The sequence below is a fragment of the Anoplolepis gracilipes genome, chromosome 12 (assembly GCF_047496725.1).
Source record: "Anoplolepis gracilipes chromosome 12, ASM4749672v1, whole genome shotgun sequence".
Classification (NCBI taxonomy): Eukaryota; Metazoa; Arthropoda; class Insecta; order Hymenoptera; family Formicidae; genus Anoplolepis; species Anoplolepis gracilipes.
In genome coordinates, this window is record NC_132981.1 from 4,484,532 (window position 1) to 4,509,622 (window position 25,091).

The 25,091-nt window shown below is 28.8% G+C and overlaps 6 protein-coding genes across 11 annotated transcripts; 2 read left to right on the forward strand and 4 right to left on the reverse strand.

Moving 5' to 3' along the window:
- Positions 1-4: 4 nt before the first annotated feature.
- Positions 5-3,699, forward strand: LOC140671587 (trimeric intracellular cation channel type 1B.1). The gene is made up of 7 exons (XM_072902995.1): positions 5-272; positions 2,288-2,444; positions 2,564-2,659; positions 2,883-2,971; positions 3,103-3,190; positions 3,303-3,423; positions 3,538-3,699. The coding sequence occupies exons 1-7, from the start codon at positions 152-154 to the stop codon at positions 3,691-3,693; spliced, it is 828 nt and encodes a 275-aa protein (XP_072759096.1). The 5' UTR covers positions 5-151; the 3' UTR covers positions 3,694-3,699.
- Positions 3,700-5,313: 1,614 nt separating this feature from the next.
- LOC140671621 (uncharacterized) lies at positions 5,314-7,642 on the reverse strand. Its single transcript, XM_072903068.1, has 3 exons — positions 6,454-7,642; positions 5,641-5,735; positions 5,314-5,564 (listed from the first exon to the last, which is right to left on the reverse strand). The coding sequence occupies exons 1-3, from the start codon at positions 6,855-6,857 to the stop codon at positions 5,329-5,331; spliced, it is 735 nt and encodes a 244-aa protein (XP_072759169.1). The 5' UTR covers positions 6,858-7,642; the 3' UTR covers positions 5,314-5,328.
- A 328-nt stretch (positions 7,643-7,970) lies between these two features.
- On the reverse strand, positions 7,971-12,200 carry LOC140672145 (mitogen-activated protein kinase p38a). 3 transcript variants are annotated; one of them, XM_072904019.1, is made up of 10 exons: positions 11,831-12,200; positions 11,005-11,134; positions 10,876-10,934; positions 10,657-10,798; positions 10,406-10,568; positions 10,214-10,285; positions 8,995-9,074; positions 8,562-8,640; positions 8,315-8,488; positions 7,971-8,237 (listed from the first exon to the last, which is right to left on the reverse strand). In XM_072904019.1, the coding sequence occupies exons 1-10, from the start codon at positions 11,932-11,934 to the stop codon at positions 8,158-8,160; spliced, it is 1,083 nt and encodes a 360-aa protein (XP_072760120.1). In that variant the 5' UTR covers positions 11,935-12,200; the 3' UTR covers positions 7,971-8,157. The 3 variants fall into 3 exon arrangements, with proteins under 3 accessions (XP_072760120.1, XP_072760119.1, XP_072760121.1); XM_072904018.1 differs by lacking the exon at positions 8,995-9,074 and adding an exon at positions 9,642-9,721 and having other exon boundaries at positions 11,831-12,198; XM_072904020.1 differs by lacking the exons at positions 8,995-9,074; positions 11,831-12,200 and adding exons at positions 9,642-9,721; positions 11,346-11,604.
- Positions 12,201-12,557: 357 nt separating this feature from the next.
- On the forward strand, positions 12,558-15,134 carry LOC140672146 (ATPase ASNA1 homolog). The gene is made up of 6 exons (XM_072904022.1): positions 12,558-12,864; positions 13,155-13,363; positions 13,646-13,748; positions 13,873-14,023; positions 14,130-14,438; positions 14,661-15,134. Exons 1-6 carry the CDS (start codon positions 12,746-12,748, stop codon positions 14,778-14,780), a joined length of 1,011 nt encoding a protein of 336 aa, XP_072760123.1. The 5' UTR covers positions 12,558-12,745; the 3' UTR covers positions 14,781-15,134.
- Positions 14,777-17,230, reverse strand: Gcat (Glycine C-acetyltransferase). Of its 4 annotated transcripts, none has more exons than XM_072904017.1 (7): positions 17,026-17,227; positions 16,735-16,925; positions 16,309-16,595; positions 16,010-16,216; positions 15,733-15,925; positions 15,422-15,599; positions 14,777-15,285 (listed from the first exon to the last, which is right to left on the reverse strand). In XM_072904017.1, exons 1-7 carry the CDS (start codon positions 17,045-17,047, stop codon positions 15,131-15,133), a joined length of 1,233 nt encoding a protein of 410 aa, XP_072760118.1. In that variant the 5' UTR covers positions 17,048-17,227; the 3' UTR covers positions 14,777-15,130. The 4 variants fall into 4 exon arrangements, with proteins under 4 accessions (XP_072760118.1, XP_072760117.1, XP_072760116.1 ...); XM_072904016.1 differs by having other exon boundaries at positions 16,735-16,940; positions 17,026-17,224; XM_072904015.1 differs by having other exon boundaries at positions 15,733-16,216; positions 17,026-17,230.
- Positions 17,231-17,975: 745 nt separating this feature from the next.
- Positions 17,976-22,028, reverse strand: LOC140672141 (BOS complex subunit NCLN). The gene is made up of 8 exons (XM_072904011.1): positions 21,903-22,028; positions 21,284-21,675; positions 21,017-21,204; positions 20,605-20,934; positions 20,303-20,512; positions 19,783-20,193; positions 19,324-19,544; positions 17,976-19,202 (listed from the first exon to the last, which is right to left on the reverse strand). The coding sequence occupies exons 2-8, from the start codon at positions 21,456-21,458 to the stop codon at positions 19,064-19,066; spliced, it is 1,674 nt and encodes a 557-aa protein (XP_072760112.1). The 5' UTR covers positions 21,459-21,675; positions 21,903-22,028; the 3' UTR covers positions 17,976-19,063.
- Between the last annotated feature and the right edge of the window lie 3,063 nt (positions 22,029-25,091).

Below are 25,091 nucleotides of genomic sequence, written 5' to 3' on the forward strand. Positions count from 1 at the left end.
CGGACGGCTGACCGTAGCAGACAGCGCATAACTAGCGTCGCTCGCGGGCGGGCGTTTGGCAGCGGACGTTTGAATCGGAAGTTGAGATTCGTACAAGTCGGGGAGTTTGTCGTTTGCTAAACGAGAGAGCGGAACACCAGCAGTGTTCGCGATGGATCCCGAGGCGTTCCTGGACATGGCCAATCAGGTCATCAAGCTGAAAATGTTCCCGTATTTCGACATAGCGCACTGCGTACTGTGCACGCTGCACGTCAGGGAGGATCTGGGACCCGGTAAGCTCGCCGTTTCTAAATTTATAATCGCTCTTTACGCGCGGGCAGCTCCGAATGCCGCCGACTCTCTCGGGGAATAGCTCCTCGCGACCTCGCTTATTCCCGAGACGACGATATCACGTCGTCCCACGCTGCCGCGATGTTTTATATTTACCGACGCGTGATCTCTCTCTCTCTCTCTTTTTTCCTCTCTTTCTCTCTCGCTCTTCATCGAATTTTTTTTCACGTAAGAGCGCGAGATAATAACCGGTAACCGGTCTGATCTCTCTAAACATCCAGATACCGATTCTTCCTTTGTCTTATGTCGAGAGATAAAATCAAAACATACTCCAATAATGAATATTTTAATGGACTTGAAACACATATATGATGAATAATGATTCGTAAATTATATATATTTTCCGAAGTTTCGTGAAACATAAAGCTGATTGATGTTCGTGATATCACATTGATAATATTAATGTTTGACCGGAAAGAAATATTTATATCGATTCGCTTATAAATTATTTTGGCATGTAATAGAGCTGTCACGACGGTACGAGACTTCTTTTAAACGTGTTCTTAATAATTCTAAGAATTATCAAATGTCGAAATTTTATTTTATATAACAATACTCATAAATTTATTATATATTGTATATATATATATATATATATATATATATATATATATATATATATATATATATATGACTAAATATTATAGTGGTTATTGCATAACTAAAGAAATATTTTAATATCTATTTGAGAAAATTTGTAAGAAATTGTATGGTAAAAAATATCTATTATTTATTGTTTACTTATGATTTTAATTATGGTATTATTAATTTGATGATATTTGCTATCTATTGTATCTGCATCTTTATATTTTTTTTCTCTTTTTATAATTGTAATTTGTATTTGTATAAATGATTTAAATATCAAAATTATTAGATAATTATATAAAGTATATTATATTAAGAAAAATGTTTCAAAATCAAAATTGATCAAAATTAAGAGCTGATTTTATACTACTCTTTGGCACAATTATCATAATTTTATCCCAAGGCAATAACACAGACAACTTAGCTGATCTATTTCAGTATGCACCTTGCCACACATATACAGCTACAGTCAGACTATCCAAAATAAAGGCTCTTTCAAAAGCAGCTTCTCTAAAATATGTTAATTTACATTAAAAAATTTTTTATTAATTGTTTTGATTTCTAAATCTTGTTAAACTTTTTATTGGTGTTTTTTATTGTCTGTAAAAAAAAGTTTGCCTGTCTTATTTATTTAAATAAAATTATATACATAGAATTTGAATAAAATAAAATAAAATTTAACAATGTTAATGTCTCCTAATTTTAATATTTATATATTTATTATTGATCATTGATCTATGATGTATATTAGATGTATATTAACAAACGTGCATATTAGATACAAAAGTGTTCTTTTTTTAAAAGAGAAATAATTTTAAATGAAATAAAAAGTATAAGAATTCAACAAAATTATTTATTTATCTCCAAGATAAATGTTTTGTATCAAAATATTCCTTTTTTTATAATTATATACATAGTACTTTTCAATAGCATTATTTTTACTCATGACCCCTTTAAGTTTATATATTGTATAAATATGTGTTATATAGACTTGTAAGGATTCTTTAACTGACTTATCTCAAAGACAATATACATCTTTAACATTCCACAATATAATAACATTGTATTTGAAATATACATCTCAAAAATTTACAAAAAAAGATCCAAAAAAATATTTTGCATATAATTTTTAAATTTATATTCTTGCATATATTCTTAAATTATGCTATAATTTTAGGTAATTATTTTTTGTAACATATGTGTGCATGTGTGTAAGTGTTGTAATAAATAAAAATAAATAAACATAAAAAATTAGACTTTTATATATAATAAATTTTAAAAAAAATAATATAATAATTGTAATAACATATAATTATAATATAATAATTGTAATAATATAATATATATAATTGATGCAATATGTTTTTTTCAGGTGCACAAGCATTTTCTCGCAAACATCCTTTATCATGTTGGCTCTCTACAATGTTGGTCGTTTTCGCAAGCGGTATGCTATGCAATGGATTATTAGGAGAACCTATTCTTGCACCTCTGAAAAATACACCACAAGTGATAGTCGCAACTGTTGTTTGGTCGGTAATGACTGTGTGCTTTCGTATAGTACTTTGTGTTTTATAAAATCTATTATTTATTTACAAAAAAAAGTTATCAATTTTGCAAAAATTAACCAAAGTAAATATAAATTTTTTAGGTATGTGATATTTTACACGCCATTTGACATTGGTTATAAGGTAGCCAAATTTTTACCAGTAAAGATAGTATGTGCTGCTATGAAGGAAATTTATAGGTAAGTAAACATCAATATTTCTGTACTTTTGAAAGATTTTAACTTTTTCTTTTTTTATGTTTTATATATTTATATGTAGAAAAACACTATTATTTATTATCTGTGTTAGGAAATAATAGATATAAAAAATATAAAATTATAAAAATAAGATTTTAATTTAGCATATTTTAAGTAAATTATTTATGTACAAAAATATTTTATATAAAATTTTATATTATTACAGGTGTAAAAAGGTATATGATGGAGTGACTCATGCAGGAAAACTTTATCCAAATGCATATCTTATTATGATATTGATTGGAACACTCAAAGGTTGGTCATAAAATATTAATATATGTCGGAGTGCATATCACATTATTGGAAAATGAATTATACATAAAGGCATATTCTACAAAATCTACAATTATGTAAAAATTAATACAGTATATAATTCATGTCCATAGGTAATGGAGCTGGATTTACAAAATTGTTTGAGCGTCTTATACGTGGTGTATGGACACCAACTGCAATGGAATTCATGCAACCTAGTTTGTATGTAAATTTATAATTTACGTGAATAAACACATATATATATTTAATATATATATTCCAGTTTTTAACTGACAAACAAACGTAATAATGTTAAATCATAATTTTTTTACAGCCCTACCAAAGCATCTATGGTTGCATCGATTATCTTTGTATTAGATAAAAAGACTGATCTCATTTCTGCGCCTCATGCTCTTGTGTACTTCGGCATTGTTATCTTCTTTGTCTACTTCAAGGTAATGTCTATATCGTAAATCTCTTCTTAAATATTCAATGTATTTCAATGTAATTCTATATATTCAATATTGTTAAGACAAGACACAATAGATATTGACAATATTATTTTCCAGTTATCATCCATTTTACTCGGCATTCATGATCCATTTGTGCCATTTGAAAATTTGTTCTGCGCCTTATTCTTGGGAGGAATTTGGGACTCATTAGCTAAATTGTTAGGTCGTGGTCAAGCCAAAGACGAAAAAACGGACGCAAAGAAAACAAATTAAATAATAGTATGTAAGAGAAACATATTATTAATTTTTAAATATTATAAAACTCATATATCAAAATATAAATTGAATCTTATATATCATTTTTTTTTTCAGAAAAGTATTATCTTATCACCACCATCCACTACTTAAAAAGTGATGAACTAAAACTATTTTAAGCTAGTCAGATGAACACATGGGTTATATATGTATGACTCTTGACAGATCATCAAATATTGGAGAAAAGTACAATAATTTAATATATACATATACATATATACTTTAAGAGTGGAAATTATTCAGAGTGTCTTGTAAAAATGTCATCAGTATTATATATACAAAGTTTAATTGATGTTACCTCTATAAATATTTCATATTTTATTCTTTCTTTCGTTATGCATCTTCAAGTTGACAAAGAAATTTTGTCGTGTAAAACTTTAGTAATTATAAATATGACAGTATTTACATATTATTTAATCTGAATTGGATATTGTTAAAAATGATAAGATATATTGATTGGTTTAAGCAGCAAGCACCAGAAATGTGTTCCCATTTGATAGTACATCTTGTGTAACGTTGATTTATTAAAAACAGTTGATTTATTAAAATTTATCAAATTATTTTGTAATACAATATGCAATTTTTAATATATTGTATAAATACATGATTGATATATTCTAATGATTTGAAGCATGCATCTTAATAAATATACTGAATTGTTTTATTTACTCGTTATATAAGATTTATACAGAGAAATATAATCACGGCACATAATTAATTGATAAATTATTATTTCAATGTCAAATGTTAAATGATTATATCATTGATTTGTAAATCATATAAAATTCAAACTTCAATAGCACATATGTAAAAACGGACAGTGGAAAAAAGATGTCTTTTATACAATTTTATCAAATTCAAATATTGATAAACGAAAAATATTGATACTGTATACTATATATATATCATATAAGCGCGTTTACTTTAATTCTCGGCAAGTATTGTATACTTCCGCAATTAGAAACATCCATATTCTAATTGTGAAAAATATACATTTTCATGTAATAAAATAGGACTTGAATTAAAAATCGTTATTTATTATCTTAACAAAAGGCTTTAATTTTAATACTTACTTACCCAACTTTAAAATTTATATGTAAAATATCATTTTTGCAAATATGAAATATGACAAAATTGGAATGACATTAATTATAGAAAAATTATTTACATATATATTTGTAACATTATATATGAATCAGTCCGTTTTTAAATACCTAAATGAGTTTACATATGATGAAATATTGATTTTATAGTAATCTAAAGATTAAAATATTAGCTTTAATCTTTAATCAAATTTGAATTATTTGATATTGAAAAAATTTGTGTTTTTTTGTTTACATCCTAAAATCTATAAAACAAAAAGATTATATAGATAATTAGTTATAAATCAGGATATATACATATATAATTTAATTTTTTTATATAGTTATATATTTTACTTGAAAATTTATTATCTGTATAATATGTACTGTAATATATACATAATATATATTACTTATATATCGAAATAAAAATTTAATTTTTTAAATAATATAATTTAAACTTAAATATATTTGTGATTATACCAATCTCAATATTATTAAGATATAATCTCTATTGCTTGTAGCAAAACCCATAGCCCTTATTTCTCTTGATCTTTGTTAGTAATAAACATTCCTTTAATGTTAAACCACAATTACAAGTTTCATTTTTACACATTACTTTGCAATCGTTACAATCACAGCAACAGACTGTGTTGCCACTCCAATCCATTAATTTAGACTCTAAAGTTTTTAATCGCGCTTTTGTTATCAAATTTTGTATCTGTTTCTCCAATTCCACCACAGTTTCTAAAAAAAAAAAAATAATAAATTATGTTAATTCAATAATGACAATTACTTAATTTCATATTATGATCAACTTTACTTATGTCAATAGTTCGCAATTGAAAGGCTACGGTTTTCCCAAATAAATCAAAGCTATCTTCAGTTTTTCTTCTACTATATACTTCTATAGAAATATCATCCATGTATGTGGAACGATCCTGTTACAAAAGATTTTATATTTTTCCCATCTATCCTCTTGAGAAATTGACAATTTAGATAACTTGCTGTTATTCAGCATGTAAACCTTTTTTCCTTTGTCGATGTCTGCAATGTATTTTTCCTCCTACATAATATTAATTATTGAAAATATTTGCGTTATTATTAATATATATTTTTTTTCATATTTATGTCTAACATTAAACATATCCGTTTGCGTTTCGTTGTCTATCATAACACCGTTACTAATCTCTGTTGCTGCATCAATCGTTTGAATTCCTTCAGAAGGGATAAGAGCATCTTGCGGCTTCGAATGGATTGTATCTCTACACTTGGAAAATATTATTGTAATTTTATTTTGCAATGCCTTAAAATTACACAAAATAAGTACATAAATAGCAAAGGACCTCAATTTTAAACATAATTCAATCTCTTGAAGTTCACACGTTCCACAGATATCGTTTGAACAAACTGCTTTATCGTTTGATCTCTCAAGAGATGAATTCAAAAGACTATCTTGAGTACTGATATCAATAAATTTTTGCTTATTGTTGTCTTGCTGCAAATATAAATTTACATATTTTTGTACCGTGAATATAATATAAAAATGACATAACATTAAATATGAATGGAAATCACAATATTGGTTTTATAAAAGATTGTTATTTATCATCTTATATAATCACTACAATATTACATAAATATGGCGATCAAAGTTGTATAACAATTCTTTAAATAATTTTGTATTACATCATATACCTTTTTAAAATCATTATAGAAAGATGTTGGCATATATGGAAAAAAGAGTACATGCATTCTTTCAAACCATTCTGCTTTTGGTGCGTACAATTTTTCACAAAATATAGCTGCGGTGATTTTTGATAGTTCATAACAGTATTCCTTCTTTACATTTGTAATTCTCTCAATGCAATCACATATTGTTAATCCAGGAATATTAATGGAGTCTTTTATTTTCTTGTATGCTTTGTAACGTGACAATGTATTATTGAACTCAGGGTGGAATGGATTCCACAGACACTGATATTGCCCGTAGAGCGTTATTAATTTCTCAGTATCGTCTGCAGTCCATACATTTGGCATTATTAATTAATATAATTATGTTAAACCAAATAGGTTATTTAACCTTTCCAATTACAATATTATGTATATCAAAATATATTCAAATACTGATCATTTTACTCTTAAATTATCAAGCTGACATTTCTTGGAAGATGTGTGCTAACATAAAATATGTCACAAATATTACAATAAGCTTATTCATTGTATTGTTTGATTACAAATACACAGAAATTTTGAAGACATGGGAAAAAAATGAATGACATATAAAATAATTAAAAATAAATGAAAGTCTTTTGAGAGATCATATTTCAAGCTTCATTAATTACCTATTTCATTACTTATTTCAAATATGTGTATAGCCTTATACATATTTCTTTTCATGCTATAACATACTAGAAGTATATAAATATAAATTGTCTGTAAATCTTTCTACAATTTTCTGTAGCAATATCTTATGCAATTCCTGATTTATAATAGTGCTTATGTTAGTCGTTGTACATTTATTTTGATTTTATTGTTACAATTTCTATTTTCCTTACTGGCAATTATAATTTTTTAATCCTAGTTTCATAAATATTGGTCGTTTCATTAAGTTCAAGCGGTTTAAATAGGAAAATATTTCGCTTCTATTTTTAAATTTAAATAGCATTATTAAAAAATAATAAGCATTAGAATTGTTATATTATTAGGTACGTTTACGTCTAAAGCTACTATATTCAGTACTACATACTTTTACTGTAGCATATGGCAAGTTCATCATAATTTATATATGACAAATTCAATTATTTATATATATATATATATATATATATATATATATATTTTATGATAAATTAATTTTACGGCGTATGATTTCTCTTCCTAGACTAAAAGAGATGATATTTGATAAAATAATTTAAAAAATGTATACACAAACAAATTGTGTAAGAATAAACATTATTGATAAACAGATAATCAATTAATAACCAAATTAACCAATACGACAATGTGTTTTTCCTTTTAACAAAATTATACATTCTATCCTCTGACAGATAAATTCGAATAATTAATAAAATGTTATCTATAAATTATGTACATTTGTGATTTTTATATATGACAATTGTATGTATGTGTGTGTGTGTGTGTGTGTGTGTGTGTGTGTGTGCGCGCGGGTGCGCGTGTGTGTGTTGTACATATATACATACATACATACATATATATATATATATATATATATATATATATATATATATATATATTATTCACAATACTATTTATTCTGTGTTAATCTCTATATCTTATCTTACTGTGTTTAAATCCATATCACGCTATGAATGTAATCTTAAGAAGTCGTTTCAATTGTTGAAGACAACGTGGGTAACTGCTGTGGAACAAAGTTTACAGCTTCGTGGTACACAAGTTCTACAAGTAAGAATGCCCGTTATTCAAATTGTAAAAAATATTTTATATTAAAATAGAAAATAATAAAGATCCATTACCCTTCCATTTTTCTACTGGTAGGTCCATGTCCTCAAAACTTTGATCATATGGTAGAGACACAGGTTCGTCAGTTGGATCTGCGTATTGCGCAAGATATGGATGTGCTAATGCTTGTTCAGCAGTGATCCTTTTTTCTGCGTCCAATTCCAACATCAATTCTAACAAATCAATAGCTAAACAAAAATTTGACATAGTTCTATTTACTCATTCAATACATATTCCCAACAATGAACATTTTTCATTTACCTAAAGGATTAGCTCCACGAAATACCTCTTTAAAGTTTTTTTTCTTTAATGGTGGTAAACTCTGAATATAATTTCTGGCCTATAACAATAATTAAAAATTACAATAAAAAGTCATATAAATAGCATTTGTGCAATTTAGATTCTGTAAGATTTATACTTTCTATGCATTATATGTACTGTATATTCTATATGGTTTATATCTACATAAAAGTTCTGAAAGTTTTATAATTATATATGTTTATAATGAATTTATAAATTTATTATTTTTACATCTTAACATAAAATATAAACTAGATATCAAATCAAGAAATAAAAACTATCTTTACAAAGAAATAAAAATACACTTTTTGGAAAGCTACATTTGAAAAAACCTGTATATGAGATAAAATCTAATATCATATACATTAAATTACATAAAAAAAAACAAATTTACCTCTTGGCTAGTAATTTTGCTTAATGTTTCCTCTGTGGGTGTGCCACAGAGTACTAACACTCGTGTTAGGTGATCAATGTCTGCTTACGGTTAAGGTATGTTTAAAAAGCAATATTAAAATTAAATATGACAAACAATAATTTTAGTTGTGCTAATATACATCAAACCATTTCCATAAATTATAAATTATCGTGCACATCTAGAATAAGCTGGATGTTTGTTATAAAGCAGCATGAATTAATTCAAATATTGAATATATACAAAAAAATAATAATCTTTTTAAACTTTTCTGTTATAAATATATAATTATATAAAATATTATATAAACATATATATATTACCCTTTTTATACCTAGACACAAATATATATATATATATATATATATATATATATATATATATATATATATAGTAAAGTGCAGAGAGGTTTTATTACTAAAATTTTATATAAAATATTATGTATAATTTGAACCCATCGCGAATTTGCCAAGATATATATTTTTTATTTTACATGTTAATAAAATAAGAAAAGATATGATAAGAGAGAAAATGCAACTCACATACTATCTAAGATAAATATAAAACGTGCACAATTTCATGCTATATAACGATGAAGTAACCAACATGGAATTACTAAAACAACTTACCGATTCTGATGATATTTTTTTCATAAACTCGTCTCGTGGAGTACCCAAAATTTCCATAATTAAGTTCAATTGATGAATATCTGCTCTTGCTAAGGCTCCACTATATTTCACTTCAAAGACAATACATATCCCTTTTATTAAATATTTCTTATTACATCCAAAAGCAATATGCTACAAACACATTTTAAATGTGTCATTAAAATTTTTATATACGGAATCTTTATTACATTTTACTCATATTCAATTTGCAGACAGCTTACAAGATGCAAAATGTAAGTGGCTTTCTAAAAGCATATTAAGCAGAGTGTGCTGTATTAACTTTAACAATAATTTATTTAGCTTTAATGCAACAATGGGATTTAGCTAGTATAGACCCTTAGCAAAAAGCATATTTATTAAAGAACATTGCAGGCAAAACAGAGGAAAATATTTACCAAGGCTAATTAACATGATCTTGTGTTAAAACATAAAATATTCATCTATTGTATGATTTATGAGAAAAATATATCAATGTGAAATAATATTGGATTTAGCAATACAGCAAAACTTGTGAACAATGACTTAAAGGATACGATCTGTTCCAGGAAATAATGTTCTTCCAGTTAACAACTCTGCCATAATGCATCCTACTGACCAAATGTCAACTAAAAAAAAATATATATATAATAATACAGCATCATATATTTTTGTATCTTTCTTATAAAATAATATAGAAAATTTATCTTCTTAATCTATACATTAATTTTTATTGATACAATTCTAACCTGTTTGATTGTAATGCATCCAATTAAGCATAATTTCGGGTGCTCTATACCACCTAGTGGCAACATAACCAGTCATCTCATTTTCTGTAGGTCTGGCTAAACCAAAGTCCAATATCTTCAATTCACAATCTTCATTGACTGCTATGTTAGATGGTTTCAAATCCTATCAATTAGATTTATGAGAAACATTGAGTTTTTACATTTTTTATATTTCTATAAATATATAAAAGCATATAACATATTATCATTACCCTATGTATAATTCCCGCAGAGTGAATATACTTTAAGCCACGAAGTATTTGATAGACAAGAAATTGCACATGATCATCAGAAAGTTTTTGTGTTCTGACAATATTGTTCAGGTCAGCGCCCATTAGATGTGTAACTAGGTATCTGTTTGAATATATATAAATAATAAAATTAGTATATGATAAAATAAAATTGATCTCTCATTGCCAAACAATACCCACACGTGTTGAAAATCTTCCAAAGACGAAGATGGATGGAATACATCTAATAATCCTATTACCTACAATCAATGTACATATTTAAAACTGATTAAAAACGTAAAGAACTTTTCTACCATTGTGTTTACCTACATTTTCATGATTCATGTGTTTCAGCATACGTAACTCTCGGTATGTGCGTTTTGCGTGTACAGCCGATTGAAATGGTCTGGCTAACTTTTTGATTGCTACTTTTTGTCCAGTAGTTGTGTCGACAGCTGAACTGAAATGCAAATATATCTTTTTTTATGAAAACAGAATAAATCCTAATCAAAGGTTCTTGCCTTAATACATGATATAATAAATATTACATAATAATTTACAGAATCATGATTACAAACTTCAAAATTTTTATAGAAAAAAAATAAATAAAAAAGCTCGAAGGAACAACCTAACCTAATCTAATTTACAAAAAAACTAAACATTCATTTCACCATTTGATAAATATTTTATACGTTGTTCCAAATTCGTTCTATTTTTGCAAAAATGCAAGAAAACGCATGCGCAATCTTTTGAAATTTAACGTATTTTTGGCAGTAATTATAGCCGGGGTCTTCATCACAACGGAGAATAATCGTGCGATGACAATCTCGTCACTTTACGTCAGAAATATTGTAAATGTCAAGGTTGCAATCGGAGTTCATAGATAGATGTAACGGTACATCTCTCGTCACGACAATTTTCACAGCTGTCAACCGAATGTCAGCATCAGCTGACAAGCCGGATGGGAATCGCGTCAAATTTTTATGACAAAAAAATTGTCCAAAGGACATCAAAGAGGTTAAGAGTATTTTTTTCTTTTTTTAAGTTATCTTCCGAATGTTTTTCCTGTTGAACCTCTGGCCAAATTCTCGACAAAGAATGTATCGTCAAAATTCGTTCACAATAACGTTTTATGTAAATTATTATTTTCACTCACCAGACTTGACCGTAAGCGCCTGAGCCCACGGGAGTAAGCAATTGATATCGTTCCGGTACCTCCCATTCTGTCCTGTTGATCTCGATCTTGTGAAATTGCGGCATCCTTTATTTTCGTGTGTTACGATATCAGCTTGCAGTGAAGAAGTACGACGTGCAGCCCCCACTTGCGTTCACCACTTCCACGCGATTATTGTACGTAACACTTCATTTCCAAATTAGCATACCGTGTTGCGTGACCGTGTGTATCGCTACAAGTTTCTCACGTATAACCAATAGCCATACTGATCGGAGCTAAATACATATAATTATAAGCTTCCTCCTCCGCTGCTCCCTCTGAACTAACCTAGACCTGCCCACGTCTTCCCGATTGACGCCATAATGGAATTGATCAGAATCGATAGGCATTATCGAATATTGAAGATCGATTAGGAACGCGCGTATAAAATTGTACGAGTACATAATACACATGAATGGATTATGTATATAATTAGCTTATACATACTTATAATTCTCGTTTGTAATTAATGTAAAAAATTAGGAATAATACAAAAATAAATTAAATAAAGTAGCATCTTTTATTAATAATATATGCTCACATATAGTATATTGTTCAATAGACCCTTTCTTTTATATTCCACATATTTTACATCTATGTTTTTATTTTAGCATTGAAATGCTAAAGACTCACATTACGAAAGAGTACAGAAAGTGTAGCTGGAATGAACAGATCTTAGCACTTGATCCATTTGATGTTACGCCACGTTGTGCGCGAGACTTTAGTCTGAAGTCGTCTGTCTTTTTTGCATTTTCCCTCGTTCTCGTGCATCGACATTTGACATACGCGCGACAATTATAAAAAAATTACGTGTTACCTTTCCGCAAGGTTTGCATTGTCATCTTAGCGACAGCAAGCATGGCCGAGAGCAACGCGATGGAAGAATTCGAGCCCTCCATAAAAAATGTGATCGAGCAACGTTCCTTGCGATGGATATTCGTGGGCGGTAAAGGAGGAGTCGGAAAAACAACATGCAGGTATACATAACCTGGAAAAAAATCATATGTTAGCAAAACACTTCAATGGAACAAATCATTAAAAACACAATATAACGTGAATATACATTTTTTCATATGTAATTATCTTAATGTGACAAAAAAATATTTGCTTTTTCTCTCTGTTTAGATATCAAATTTTACAATGAAATAATTGAATTTTATTGAAGAAAATATAACTTATGTCATAAAAAAATCTGCTCTTTTATTGATTTGTTTAAATTTTTAAAAAATTAAAAATTATAAGGACTTATCTAATCTTCATTTTGCAGTTGTTCCTTGGCAGTGCAGCTATCCAAAGTTAGAGAGAGTGTACTTATCATATCCACAGATCCAGCACATAACATTTCCGATGCATTTGATCAGAAATTCAGTAAAGTACCTACAAAGGTTAAAGGTTTCGATAACTTATTTGCCATGGAGATCGATCCTAATGTTGGCATTACAGAATTACCAGAGGAATACTTTGACAGTGAAGGAGGTTTGTTTACAAAAATTGTAACCTTACTTCTGTTTAATGTCTTTGTAATTCTGTTTAATATCTATGAATCTTTAAATAAGAAAAGTTCTCATTATAATGATTATTGTATATTATATTATTACAATATTATAATATAGATATGAAGACTATAAATGATTGCTGCAATAGTTACTGCACATATGAAATAAAAGAAACTAAATTTTTAATGTACAGATATTTGAATTATTCCTAAATATATTTTTATAAGAAATTATTTATAAAAATGTTTTGTTTATATTATAGTTTCAGGAGGGGAAGCAATGAGATTAAGCAAAAATGTTATGCAAGAAATTGTTGGGGCATTTCCTGGTATAGACGAGGCAATGAGCTATGCAGAAGTTATGAAGTAAATTTACACATTTGTTTTTTTTTTTTTTTTTTTTTTTATATTTATCACTTTTGTAAATTATTAAAAGGATTTCTTTTTATGATAAACTACAGATAAATTTTTTTGTTCTTTATGTCTTCAGGCTTGTGAAAGGAATGAATTTCTCTGTTGTGGTATTTGATACTGCGCCTACTGGACATACTCTAAGGTTATTATCATTTCCACAAGTCGTTGAAAAAGGATTGGGAAAAATAATGCGTTTGAAAATGAAGATTAGTCCTTTCATTACACAGGTTAGATACTAATATACATTTGATTTTATCTGCATTTAATAGCATATTAAGTATATCAATTTGTGTTTTCCAAATGATTTAAATTGAACAAATTTTTATATTCTAGATAAGTTCATTGTTGGGATTGGCAGAGTTCAATGTAGATACATTTTCTAATAAGATGGAGGAAATGCTTGCTGTCATTCGACAAGTTAATGAACAGTTTAGAAATCCCGATCAGACAACTTTTATATGTGTCTGCATAGCAGAATTTCTATCGCTATATGAGACGGAACGACTTGTACAAGAATTAACAAAATATGGTATTGATACTCATAACATCATAGTAAATCAACTGTTATTCTTAAAAGAAGGAAATACATCTTGTCAACTTTGTCTTGCAAGGCATAAAATTCAAGATAAATATCTAGATCAGGTAATTAATTTATTTATTTATATATGATATTGCAATTTATATTTTTTTAAAGATTCTAATATTTTATATTTATTTTATTTAAATGCAAAAAAATACAAATATATATATATATATATATATATATATATATATATATATATATACATATTTAAATAATTATTAAACCACTATATAAAAGAAGTTAAAATTCCTATAAAATAAATTAAATTTCTTTTTCTTAAGATATTAGATCTTTATGAGGACTTCCATGTCACACGACTTCCTTTACTAGAAAGGGAAGTACGCGGAGCTCAACAGGTCAGGGAATTTTCGGAAAATCTCATTAAACCATACAAGCCTTAGCATTTATGTAATTAATGATTAATAATACAATATACACTTTACATCTAATTCGAAGTTTTATACACTTACAACTTCGCGCGTTGGAAATTTGTATAAAGAAAGCTGAATCTTTATTATACTGCTCGATGTTTGTTATTGCACATGTTAATAAATTTAGTGTTGCATTTGCGGGCACTGTATTTGCAATATTTAATTTGTATTATACAAATTAATTTAAAGAATAGAATATTTATAAATATATACAAACGAAAAAAATACGTATTGAATCGAGACAAAATATATAATTAATTATACAATTTTTCTTTTATTAAAAACATACTTATAAAATTCTTTTATTAAAAATATACTTATTAAATCACTGCAAGTTCTTTTCCAATTTGTACGAAAGCTTTCACAGCATGGTCTATATCTTTAATCGAATGTGCTGCACTAATTTGAACACGTATTCTCGCTTTGTCTTTTGGTACTACAGGATAGCTAAATCCAATAACGTAAATTCCCTTTTCTGTAAAAAATATTTTTGCTCAATGCAATAAAATAAGTCATAAAGCTTTGAAAAGAATACGGTAGCTCTCTGCTGTATATTATATTGTTTTTATTTCTTTAAGAATCTTTACAGTTATATATAAAAAAATACATACCCATCATTTTATCTGCAAATGTTGCTGCCAATTTTGCATCACCTAGCATAATAGGACAAATAGGATGATTATCACCAATGATAATAAAACCAGCCTTGGTCATTGCATTTCTAAAATGTTCAGTATTGTTTGCTAAGCGGTCCAAAAATCCTGTGCTATCCGTTATAAGATCCATTACCTATTAATAACGTTTAAAATGCCGACAGTTTAATATTATTTCTATCTATTGTTTTCTTTTAACTGCATCTTTAACTACTTATGAGATTACTAATTATCCACATATAATGAAAATAAGATAATACTTTTTTTACCTTACTTGCGGATGCAACTACAGATGGGGGCACCGAATTCGAGAATAAATACGGTCTACTTTTTTGTCTTAATAAACTAACAACTTCTTTTGTACTAGTCGTGTAACCACCTGCTGCTCCTCCAAGAGCTTTTCCTAATGTAGAATTAATGATATCGATACTTCCAAGACAGCCAAAGTAGTCTTCTGTACCTCTGAATTGAAATAAATAAATTTGACAAGTAATATTGATGCTCACAAATAGATAAATAATTCTGTATAAGTTTGTGAAAATATACCTGCCAGTTTTGCCAAAGAATCCGGTTGCATGACAATCATCTATGAATGTAATAGCATTGTACTTTTTGGCAAGTTCAATTATTTTTGGCAATGGGGCAACGGTACCGTCCATGGAGAATACGCCATCAGTTGCTATAAGACGTAAACGTGCCGATTTGCTTTCTTGAAGTTTACTTTCTAAATCCGTCATATTTCTATGTTTGTATCTTGACATTACATATAAAAAATTTTATATACGGGAGTAAGTACAAGATTAAAAAATTTATTTACAAGAAAATGATAACACTAAACAGATTACCTGTATTTCTTTGCTTTGCACAATCGTATTCCATCAATAATAGACGCATGATTTAATTCATCGCTTAACACAGCATCGTCTGCAGTTAACAGAGTTTCAAAAAAACCGGCATTCGCGTCGAGGCACGATGCGTAAAGTATCGTGTCTTCCCTGCCATGAAACGTGGCAATTTTTTTTTCTAATTCGACATGTATTTCCTGCGTTCCACATATAAATCTCACAGAACTCAAACCGGCACCGTATTTATCCAAGGCAATTTTTGCCGCATTAATAACATCCTTGTTATTCTGTTAAATTTGAATTTTAAGAGATCTCATCTTATGCACATCTTATATACAGTTTTAATTTTTATAAAATTAAAATAAAGCCATATTTGTTTTAACATTGACTTTGATTCATTGTTTAAAATTTTTTTAATTATCTTACCGCAAGACCTAGATAATTGTTCGCGCAAAAATTGAGCGCCTTTTTCCCATTTGATAGAGTGATCCTCGTTCCTTGAGGTGAAGCAATTATACGCTCATTTTTCCACGTGCCTGCTTGTGCTATCGCTGCCAATTCCGGTTCTATGTAACGAGCCAGAGAATTTATTGTTCGGCTGATATTCCATCTGGTATCTTGAAATTTGGAAACTATATATAAAAAAAATTTTGTTACGCAATCACTTTAGACAATGTCACTTTATAAATGATGATACTAGTCGCAAAATAAACATACTTCTTCTAAGATTTCCATACATGTCCTAAAATTATTTACTTTAGTTCTCGAATGATGTCGAGAAATCACTGATTTAAAATGATGAAAACAGTGCAGTTAGTTAAGTTGCTTAGTAAGCTGAAGTAGTCAAACCGGTTTTACATTTAGAAATGCAGTATTACCTTGAAAAACAATTATTACACAATCTGTTTATAAAAATCGAATAAATTCCTTTGTTAATATTAAAGTAAATAACACATATATATATATATATATATATATAATATAAATTTCAATGTTTTCTTTTTTTTTATTTATATGTTTATGTATATATATATATATATATATATATATATATATATATATATATATATATATATTGTATTATTATGACACCAATGAAAATTATAATTGTAAAAGTATCTGCATTTATACGAAAATTCATTTTTAGTTACCATCTTTTTTCATCTTTCTAAATATTTCTTATATAACATATATATAATATATCACGTCTGTAATGTATAATGTTTTCAAGTATTTATAAATTTCTGTGATTTTTTTATGTTTTCACAGAAATATCTGAAAACTTATAATTTTGCAATATATTTTTTATTAATTCGATCGATATATTTTAACATGTTTTAATTTATATTTTACCCATTTCTATAATTAAATAATAATTTTGCATCATAAATTTCTAAATTTCTATATATATATATATATATATATATATATATATATATATATATATATATTTTTGCTTGTCTATTATAAAATAATAAATATTTACTTATGCATTAAATACATTTTTATTTAATACCATTTTAAATACTACTATATTAAATATCATTTTTATATAACTTATTACTATCTTAATATTTTCATAATTGAGTTCACCTGATTATGATATTTCATTGTCAAAACATTTTTTTATTCTAGTATCAAGTTTTAGTTTATTAAATAATATTGAAATAATGATTCATATTGTCGCACATTAATTAATTCACAAAATTCATAAACTTTTATATTTATATTACACAAAAGATTTAAAGTAGAGATTAAGAAAGTTTTATTTTGTACACTGCAGTTCAAGCAAGAAGAAAGTTTTATAATTTCTAGATAAAAAATGTTCAAATTCTTTTCTTGGAGATGCTATTATACCAACAATTAAAATATTAAAAATTAGTTGGAAGCATAGGTCGAAATACTTTCTTCCTGGTTGTACAATATTAAAGTATATACATTCTACAGTATGTATTGTATATTCTATATCTCTTCAGTGTATGTATGTGTATGTGTGTATGAAGTTGTGTTCTTTCTGTAAACATATTTTTCTATGTATATAAAAAAAATATAAAGATATATTAGATACGAGATCAGAAAATTTTATTCAATTATGAAAAGAATTAAACTTATTTCTAGTTTGTTGTAGAATGTGAGTCAGTGAGCATTTCTAAAATACCTTTGATAAATATAAATTTAAAATTTCTAGATATACATTTTATATCTATTTTATATTTGCACATAATGTGAATTCTTTATTTATATCATTACTTGTATCAGATATCTCACTATTTGGTCGATCATATATAACTTGGTTTTAATTATCACGTTTTCTCATGTGTTCAACTGGAAAACGTCTATTTACAAACAAATTTTTTCTTTTTCTTAATGTTCTAAATATCGTACATTTTTTCTTTTTCTTAATGTTCTATATATCATTATTGCTGGAAGAGGTTAAGAAAGGATAGCGACATATATAATTGAGCATTATAAATACTTAATTTTTTTAAACTATTTTATAATTAAAAATTCGTCAAATAAATATACAACACACAAACAAACTTGAAATTGTTATAAATTATTTGCCTCGATAGATTCCTAAGCATACCAATTTATAACCATTTTAGAGTATCTTAAGATAGGAAATATATTATCTATAAGAACTCTAGAATATAACAACCTTTTTCATAATATAGACTGGTTACGAACTGTTTAACATTATTATTAAATTGATATCCAAAAAAATTAATTTTTACTTGTAAATGTAAAATTAGATTTAAGATATTTTACTCTTTGCAGAAAGTTTTGTTGCCAGGGAATAAACATGTGGAAAATTATGCACAATCATGTACAATATTCCCAAGTACAAAACTATGCCGATTGTAAGAAAGAGATCAAACACAGCTGGCTTTACACTGTAATAGAATAAAAATAATTAACAATTATAAAATTATAACTGATAATAATTATATATATATATATATATATATATATATATATATATATACATGTATAAGAGAAATGTCTATATTTTACCTATATACATTTAGAGTAGCTTTTGCAACATCATAGAATACAAATTCTGGATCTCGCTTATCAGGAATATGAAGAGTAACTTTAATATCTCCCAAATATCTTGCCATTGCTTCTTTTAATGTACTGACTAGTAAATTGTGTTTATTTGTTAGTAGTGATGCTGCTCTTGGTTGAGAAGCAAAGTAATTAAACCATAAAGATAGTGACTCTTTCGATACATCCTGTAAAAATAATTTTTATTTAAAAATTGATTCATATAGTATGGTGTATGCATTACTTACATTAATATTTAAATCATCAATTGAAATTACTATATATATTAATATATATAACAAATAATTTTGTAGTATACTCCAAGTCTCTTATTGTTAGTTATACATGCACATATATATTTCAGATATATAGAATATAAAAAAAATAACATAGAACTAAAAATGCAAACATTTGTAGTAAACATACCAATGGGCCAGCAAAAATTTGACTAGAACTCAAGTTATATATATGACGCGCTAATGCTTCCGATATGACTTGAGTATGCTTGTATAATGTATCTACTTGTTCACTTTTAGCAATATCTAATATAGTAGTTCTGACTGGATTTTCATGTCTTTTTAATGTAGATAAAGTTGCAGCTGGTAATCTTCGAATGCTGTATCTTTCATGTTCCCAAGCTAATGTTTCCTCTGCAAGATTTATCTTTTTATGCACCTTATGAATTGCAATATTGCTGGTATTTAAAGACTGAGATACAATCATAAGTTCTTTGTAAAATAGGCCACCCGACGAATTCTCTTTGGGTGGCTTTGACACATGCATAAATAAATTATCACTCGCCGAAACTGTATCAAGACAGATTACATAAGCTGCATCCTATAATCAAAATAAATCATGTCCTTTATAGATAAAATAATGGGATAACTATTAATAAAATTAAATATAATATTATTAACTAATATTAATCATATTAAGATTGCATTACTTGTATAATAGATCCTTCAAGTCCATCCAATTGATCTTCCAACCATTTTTTACTGCCTTGGTAGTTTAATTTACCAGCCCCAGTTGCAATAAACACAAGATTATATTGTGGTCTTGATCGACCAGTCGAGTATAAAGCAGAGAACAGTCTTGCTATTTCTAATAGCATAGCTATACCAGAAGCATTACTATCTGCACCAAATGACAGTTCCTACAATTTCAATAAAATGAATTGTATTTGAGCACATACTAATCTTTGTGAATATCAGTGAATTATAATGCAGAATTTAATAATAAACTTACAGGTGCCACACCAGCACTATCATAATGTGTTACTATTGCTATAGTAGGTAATTTCTCCTCAGCTCCAGTGCCAGTTAATTTGCCATGCAATGTGGCAACTTTAACATCCGTTTTAGGAAGGGCCTGTCCAGTAGCCACTACTACTTGATAACCACTAGCAGAAATTGAATTATACATGGCCTCTGCTGCCGACCCAGCTTTCTCATCAGTAATAAACCCATCCGCAATATCATCCAGAATTGTTTGAAGATCTGGATGCCACAATGCAAAGTATACTGGTATCAATGTCTCGGAGCCATATATCATGGATGCTTCAAGATTTATAATATGCTAAAATCAAAATAATTTATCATGTATCAATTTGTTGTGTAATTTATAATTCTATCTTACAAAACTATATTAATTTTATTACTTCTCTTTCCTCTGCTGTAAGTTCATTCATTTTTTCAGGTAAAACAATCACCAATGCACCAGCTTTGCTTTTAATAGACTGGAAGACAGACGGTGTGATATCCAAAGCCTTAGCAACAACGCAATGCCTGGAAGTGCTCCATCCAGTCAACGATCTCGCCTCCAGGGAGATGGGTGCACTTCGGCAACCTTGTGGGATTTATTATAATTTTCTGTGAGAGCCACATAATCTCCAGAGAATTCATCAAAGACATTAGCAATATCTTACCGTGTGGAACCCCGTGCAAGTCATACTGATGCATACGGTACACGGGGAACTCGTGCGAGGCGGTCACGGGATTAACCGGGGAGATAATGATGAAGATCGGCAGGACTATTAACAAATAGTACGGTAGGTATCCACGACATAGCTCGGCAAAACTATCGCACTCCTCCAGCCACATGTTTCCGAGAGAGTTATACTATTGGTTTAAACAGAAACGCAATTCTCTCCTCTAATTTCATTGACCTAATCCCATCGACAGATCCGCTCCTGACGTATTCTCGCTTGTTCAACGACCCCCTTTTCTCCTCGTGCCGGGAATGTTGCGTTAGGGTTAGGTTAGGTTAAGTGACTGGCTAATTGCCTATCCAATCCAATCCCGGGGTCTGGGGTTTAGGCTGCGTTCGGACAGTATGCAAATTAGTGCTATAAGCGTGCTCTTCGCAACCTATATGTATATATATATATATATATATATATATATATATATATATATATATAAATTCATATATAAATATATACATTTACGCTTGTCGCATATCATTATATGATTAATTAAATTTTTGTAATCTATTATTTCAATTATTTCTAACATCTGCTAAAACATTTCGAATTTTATTTTTACCTAATAGATGTTTGTTTACTTTAATAATGCACTTTCTGTATTCATTTTCTTTGCTTTTTCTTCCTTTCCAGAAAATATATGTATATTCATTTCGTGTCAAATATCAAATGATAAAAATCCCAGAAAGAAAGTCCGGAAACGAAAATAACACTCGATAAATCTGAGGATGCTGAGAGTCGATTTATTGTTGTTATCGACATTATCGACATATGAAGTTGCAGACACAAATGATATTATCGATGTTACGTTAAAGTTTTCCCATTATTCCCGCATAATGGCGACACAAGTCTCTTTTTAAACCGCACAAGCGTAAGTGTACTAACCGTAATTGAAGCAGTGTTGTACGTGAAACAAGTTGTTTACAATTTCAATTATCCCGTGATTGAATATTGAAGATAGTCAGTGCAATCCACAATTTCCAGAAACGTTTCTTCCTCTCTTCTCACACTGGTAAGCTGTAGAAATATCAGATTTATATGTAACTGATGTGCGTGACAAAAAACAATATACATATATTGCACATTGAACCTCTCTACATAAAGAGAGGTTTCAAACGTCTATCATATATCTTTATTTATTAAAGATTGATTGATTCTTTCGATATATCTCCTTTTAAGAATGTGCTTGAAGAATTTTCTACTCTATTAATTTTTTAGCAATCCTAATCTTATTCGTTACGGCGGGAGAAATGTATCGCATCGACATAAAGAGAGTCCATGTCGGAGAAGGGGAGCATCCACTTATGGAGTATATCAAAACGCGGTTGGTAGTACGAGGGGGATACACGTTGCATCCTCTGTTCCGGACCCCCGTTGTCATTGACAATGCGTCGTTCAATGGGCACCTAATTCGCAACAATGGCCCCAGCAGCCATATATTAATGGTCCGTGCCTATATATGTATATATATATATTATATACTCGAACATTATATCGCCCTCGAGGACCGTACGATAGTATTAGAGTTGGCAGCCGCGAATACGTGCGCCTGCCAGTGGTATAACGTCCACGTGGATTCGACGTGTATGTATGGGCACTTTCACACGCACAAACGGGAGTCCATCCATGGATGTGCGTGTGCGCGTGCGCGCACCTCGGAAGCGCAGCATCCCGGACGCGCGCGCGTCTCTCTGCAGCGTTCCGTGCAGATGCGACTCAATTTCGTGGATGACAAATCGCGCCCGTAACGCTGTCAGGCGACGATTAAAGGGCGCGGCCCCCGGAATTTAATGGCGCGTCCTGATTTCGATTAGGGCGAGAATAGACCGGTTTATGAATAATAATAGCGTGCTACGTGTTCTTGGGGAAAAAGGTGAAGACGCCTGCTGCGGGTAACACCGTGACGGAATTTTATTAACCCTATTCCCGTTGCCCGATTAATTTGTCAGCTCCTAATATGTTGATGATTAGATCTCGATTTGTTGAGTGTTTTATTTAATTTGTTAATAAGGAGAAAGTATCGTTATTTTGATAATACACGCTTTAATTAATAATATAATATCAATTAATTATAGAGAAATTAATTAAAATATTAAATAATAAAAATTTGTACTTTTTGAATAAAAATTTTAGGTATATATTAAATTCTAAAGAGAATTTTTTCTTAAACAAAATTTTTGATGTCCAATTGAAAACTGTTAACTGTTATCAGAATATTTTATATAAACGTTATAGAATTAAGCGGAAAATTGCCGCTGTCGAGATTTTCGTAATTAACGAGTAACGATTAAATGTGCATTTTAATACTAGACTGCAGGACGGATTTCTTGCTGTTTTTTTCACGTGTTTTCTTCGGCTATCATATCAGCCAATCGGTCATTTTTTTATGATACATTAAAATAAATTTTTTTAATCGTGTCGAGAGATCATTTAAACACTGATAAATCTTGTGAGAACGAGCGATCATATTTAATAATTATCGACCTAATTATCAGTTCTAAATTATGGAGACTCAAGAGGGCTACTATTATCAGGTTGCGATAGACGAGTTTCCGGCGCAATTATGTAAATGTTTCTATTTATTTATACACGATAAATTACACGCTGGATCTATTTGAAGTGGCGCGACTGCTTTGCTTGCCTCGTCGATTAATCATGAAAATTGCTATTAGCTCTTTACGCGCGTGATTTATAAGGAAACTAGCCCAATATCGCTTACTCTCTGTAAGCCATTTTTTATATTATCTTAATCTAAATTGGAGAATTTTGTTTCGTGATTACGCTTAATCATATGATTTCTCAAAACATTAGTATATTTTATAGAATAATACAATACATCTCTTATACGCGTTATCTTGGCTTTTTAATTAATTTCAATCGTTTTATTTAATTAGTATCAATCGCTTTAAATCAACATTTCTAATTTTTATTTTAATGTCTTAATATATTTATTTATTTTATTTTATTTTTTATTTTAATATTTATTTTTTATTTAATATTTAATATCTTTCATACTAAAATCTTTAGAAAATTTTATCGACTCAACAAAAGTAAAAAAAAGTTGCATTTATGTGTGACTAATTATATACATATGTATACATATATACTATCTAATTTTTAATGTAGCCACAACAAATCCGTGAAAACATTCAAGTTTTAAATGTTGTGCGAGCAATCTGACAAATTGACTCACGTAATTGCCCTCCCTACTTGCAAGTACGTGTCAATGGAACATTTGCCTTCAATTCGGCGACATTATCAGTGTTATCTTACGATTTATAGCCCGGAGAAAAGAAATGTAATACCATAGGAAAAACATGCCTATTCAGCGTCACGCATAAATCTGCCAGGCGAAAGAGAAAGAAAGAGAATCGGTAGGGTGATCTTATCTGTTTCTCTATTATGAAACATCGCGACATTACAATGTATACTCTTTCCCGCTCTGTGTGTTGTTCGGTTGTTATAGATTGTACTCGCTGACAAATGATGACTTATATTAATTTAGATAAGGCCATCGCCGAGATCTCATTGCGAGTGCAACTAACGCGAGATTAGTGGACCCTCGATACGGCTCTTATCGCCCAGACAGGCATTCGATAGACATCAGATAGATATCAAAGAGGCGTCAAATAGACATCGAGAATGCTATCGTCAAATATATTCTGATAGGTAATTTTCACATATATAGAAATATAATTAGATACATATAAATACATATAATACAAATATAGTACAAATAACAAATTTAATA

Coding starts and splice junctions, on each gene's coding strand:
- Gcat (XM_072904014.1), bottom strand. CDS start 17,047: ATGTATGGAAATCTTAGAAGAA. Junction 15,600..15,732: donor TAGTTGCATCCGCAAGTAAG/GTAAAAAAAGTA, acceptor CGTTATTAATAG/GTAATGGATCTTATAACGGA. Junction 15,286..15,421: donor ATTTGCAGATAAAATGATGG/GTATGTATTTTT, acceptor TATTTTTTACAG/AAAAGGGAATTTACGTTATT.
- LOC140672146 (XM_072904022.1), top strand. CDS start 12,746: ATGGCCGAGAGCAACGCGATGGAAGAATTCGAGCCCTCCATAAAAAAT. Junction 12,865..13,154: donor GTCGGAAAAACAACATGCAG/GTATACATAACC, acceptor TTCATTTTGCAG/TTGTTCCTTGGCAGTGCAGC. Junction 14,439..14,660: donor AAGATAAATATCTAGATCAG/GTAATTAATTTA, acceptor CTTTTTCTTAAG/ATATTAGATCTTTATGAGGA.
- LOC140672141 (XM_072904011.1), bottom strand. CDS start 21,458: ATGTGGCTGGAGGAGTGCGATAGTTTTGCCGAGCTATGTCGTGGATAC. Junction 21,205..21,283: donor CTTGCACGGGGTTCCACACG/GTAAGATATTGC, acceptor AAATCCCACAAG/GTTGCCGAAGTGCACCCATC. Junction 20,513..20,604: donor ATAGTGCTGGTGTGGCACCT/GTAAGTTTATTA, acceptor TTGAAATTGTAG/GAACTGTCATTTGGTGCAGA.
- LOC140672145 (XM_072904019.1), bottom strand. CDS start 11,934: ATGCCGCAATTTCACAAGATCGAGATCAACAGGACAGAATGGGAGGTA. Junction 10,935..11,004: donor AACACATGAATCATGAAAAT/GTAGGTAAACAC, acceptor CATTGATTGTAG/GTAATAGGATTATTAGATGT. Junction 8,238..8,314: donor ACCAGTAGAAAAATGGAAGG/GTAATGGATCTT, acceptor TCTTACTTGTAG/AACTTGTGTACCACGAAGCT.
- LOC140671621 (XM_072903068.1), bottom strand. CDS start 6,857: ATGCCAAATGTATGGACTGCAGACGATACTGAGAAATTAATAACGCTC. Junction 5,736..6,453: donor ACTTTGATCGCCATATTTAT/GTAATATTGTAG, acceptor ATACATGGATGA/TATTTCTATAGAAGTATATA. Junction 5,565..5,640: donor ATTGCGAACTATTGACATAA/GTAAAGTTGATC, acceptor TTTTTTTTTTAG/AAACTGTGGTGGAATTGGAG.
- LOC140671587 (XM_072902995.1), top strand. CDS start 152: ATGGATCCCGAGGCGTTCCTGGACATGGCCAATCAGGTCATCAAGCTG. Junction 2,445..2,563: donor ATAGTCGCAACTGTTGTTTG/GTCGGTAATGAC, acceptor TAAATTTTTTAG/GTATGTGATATTTTACACGC. Junction 3,424..3,537: donor TCTTCTTTGTCTACTTCAAG/GTAATGTCTATA, acceptor ATTATTTTCCAG/TTATCATCCATTTTACTCGG.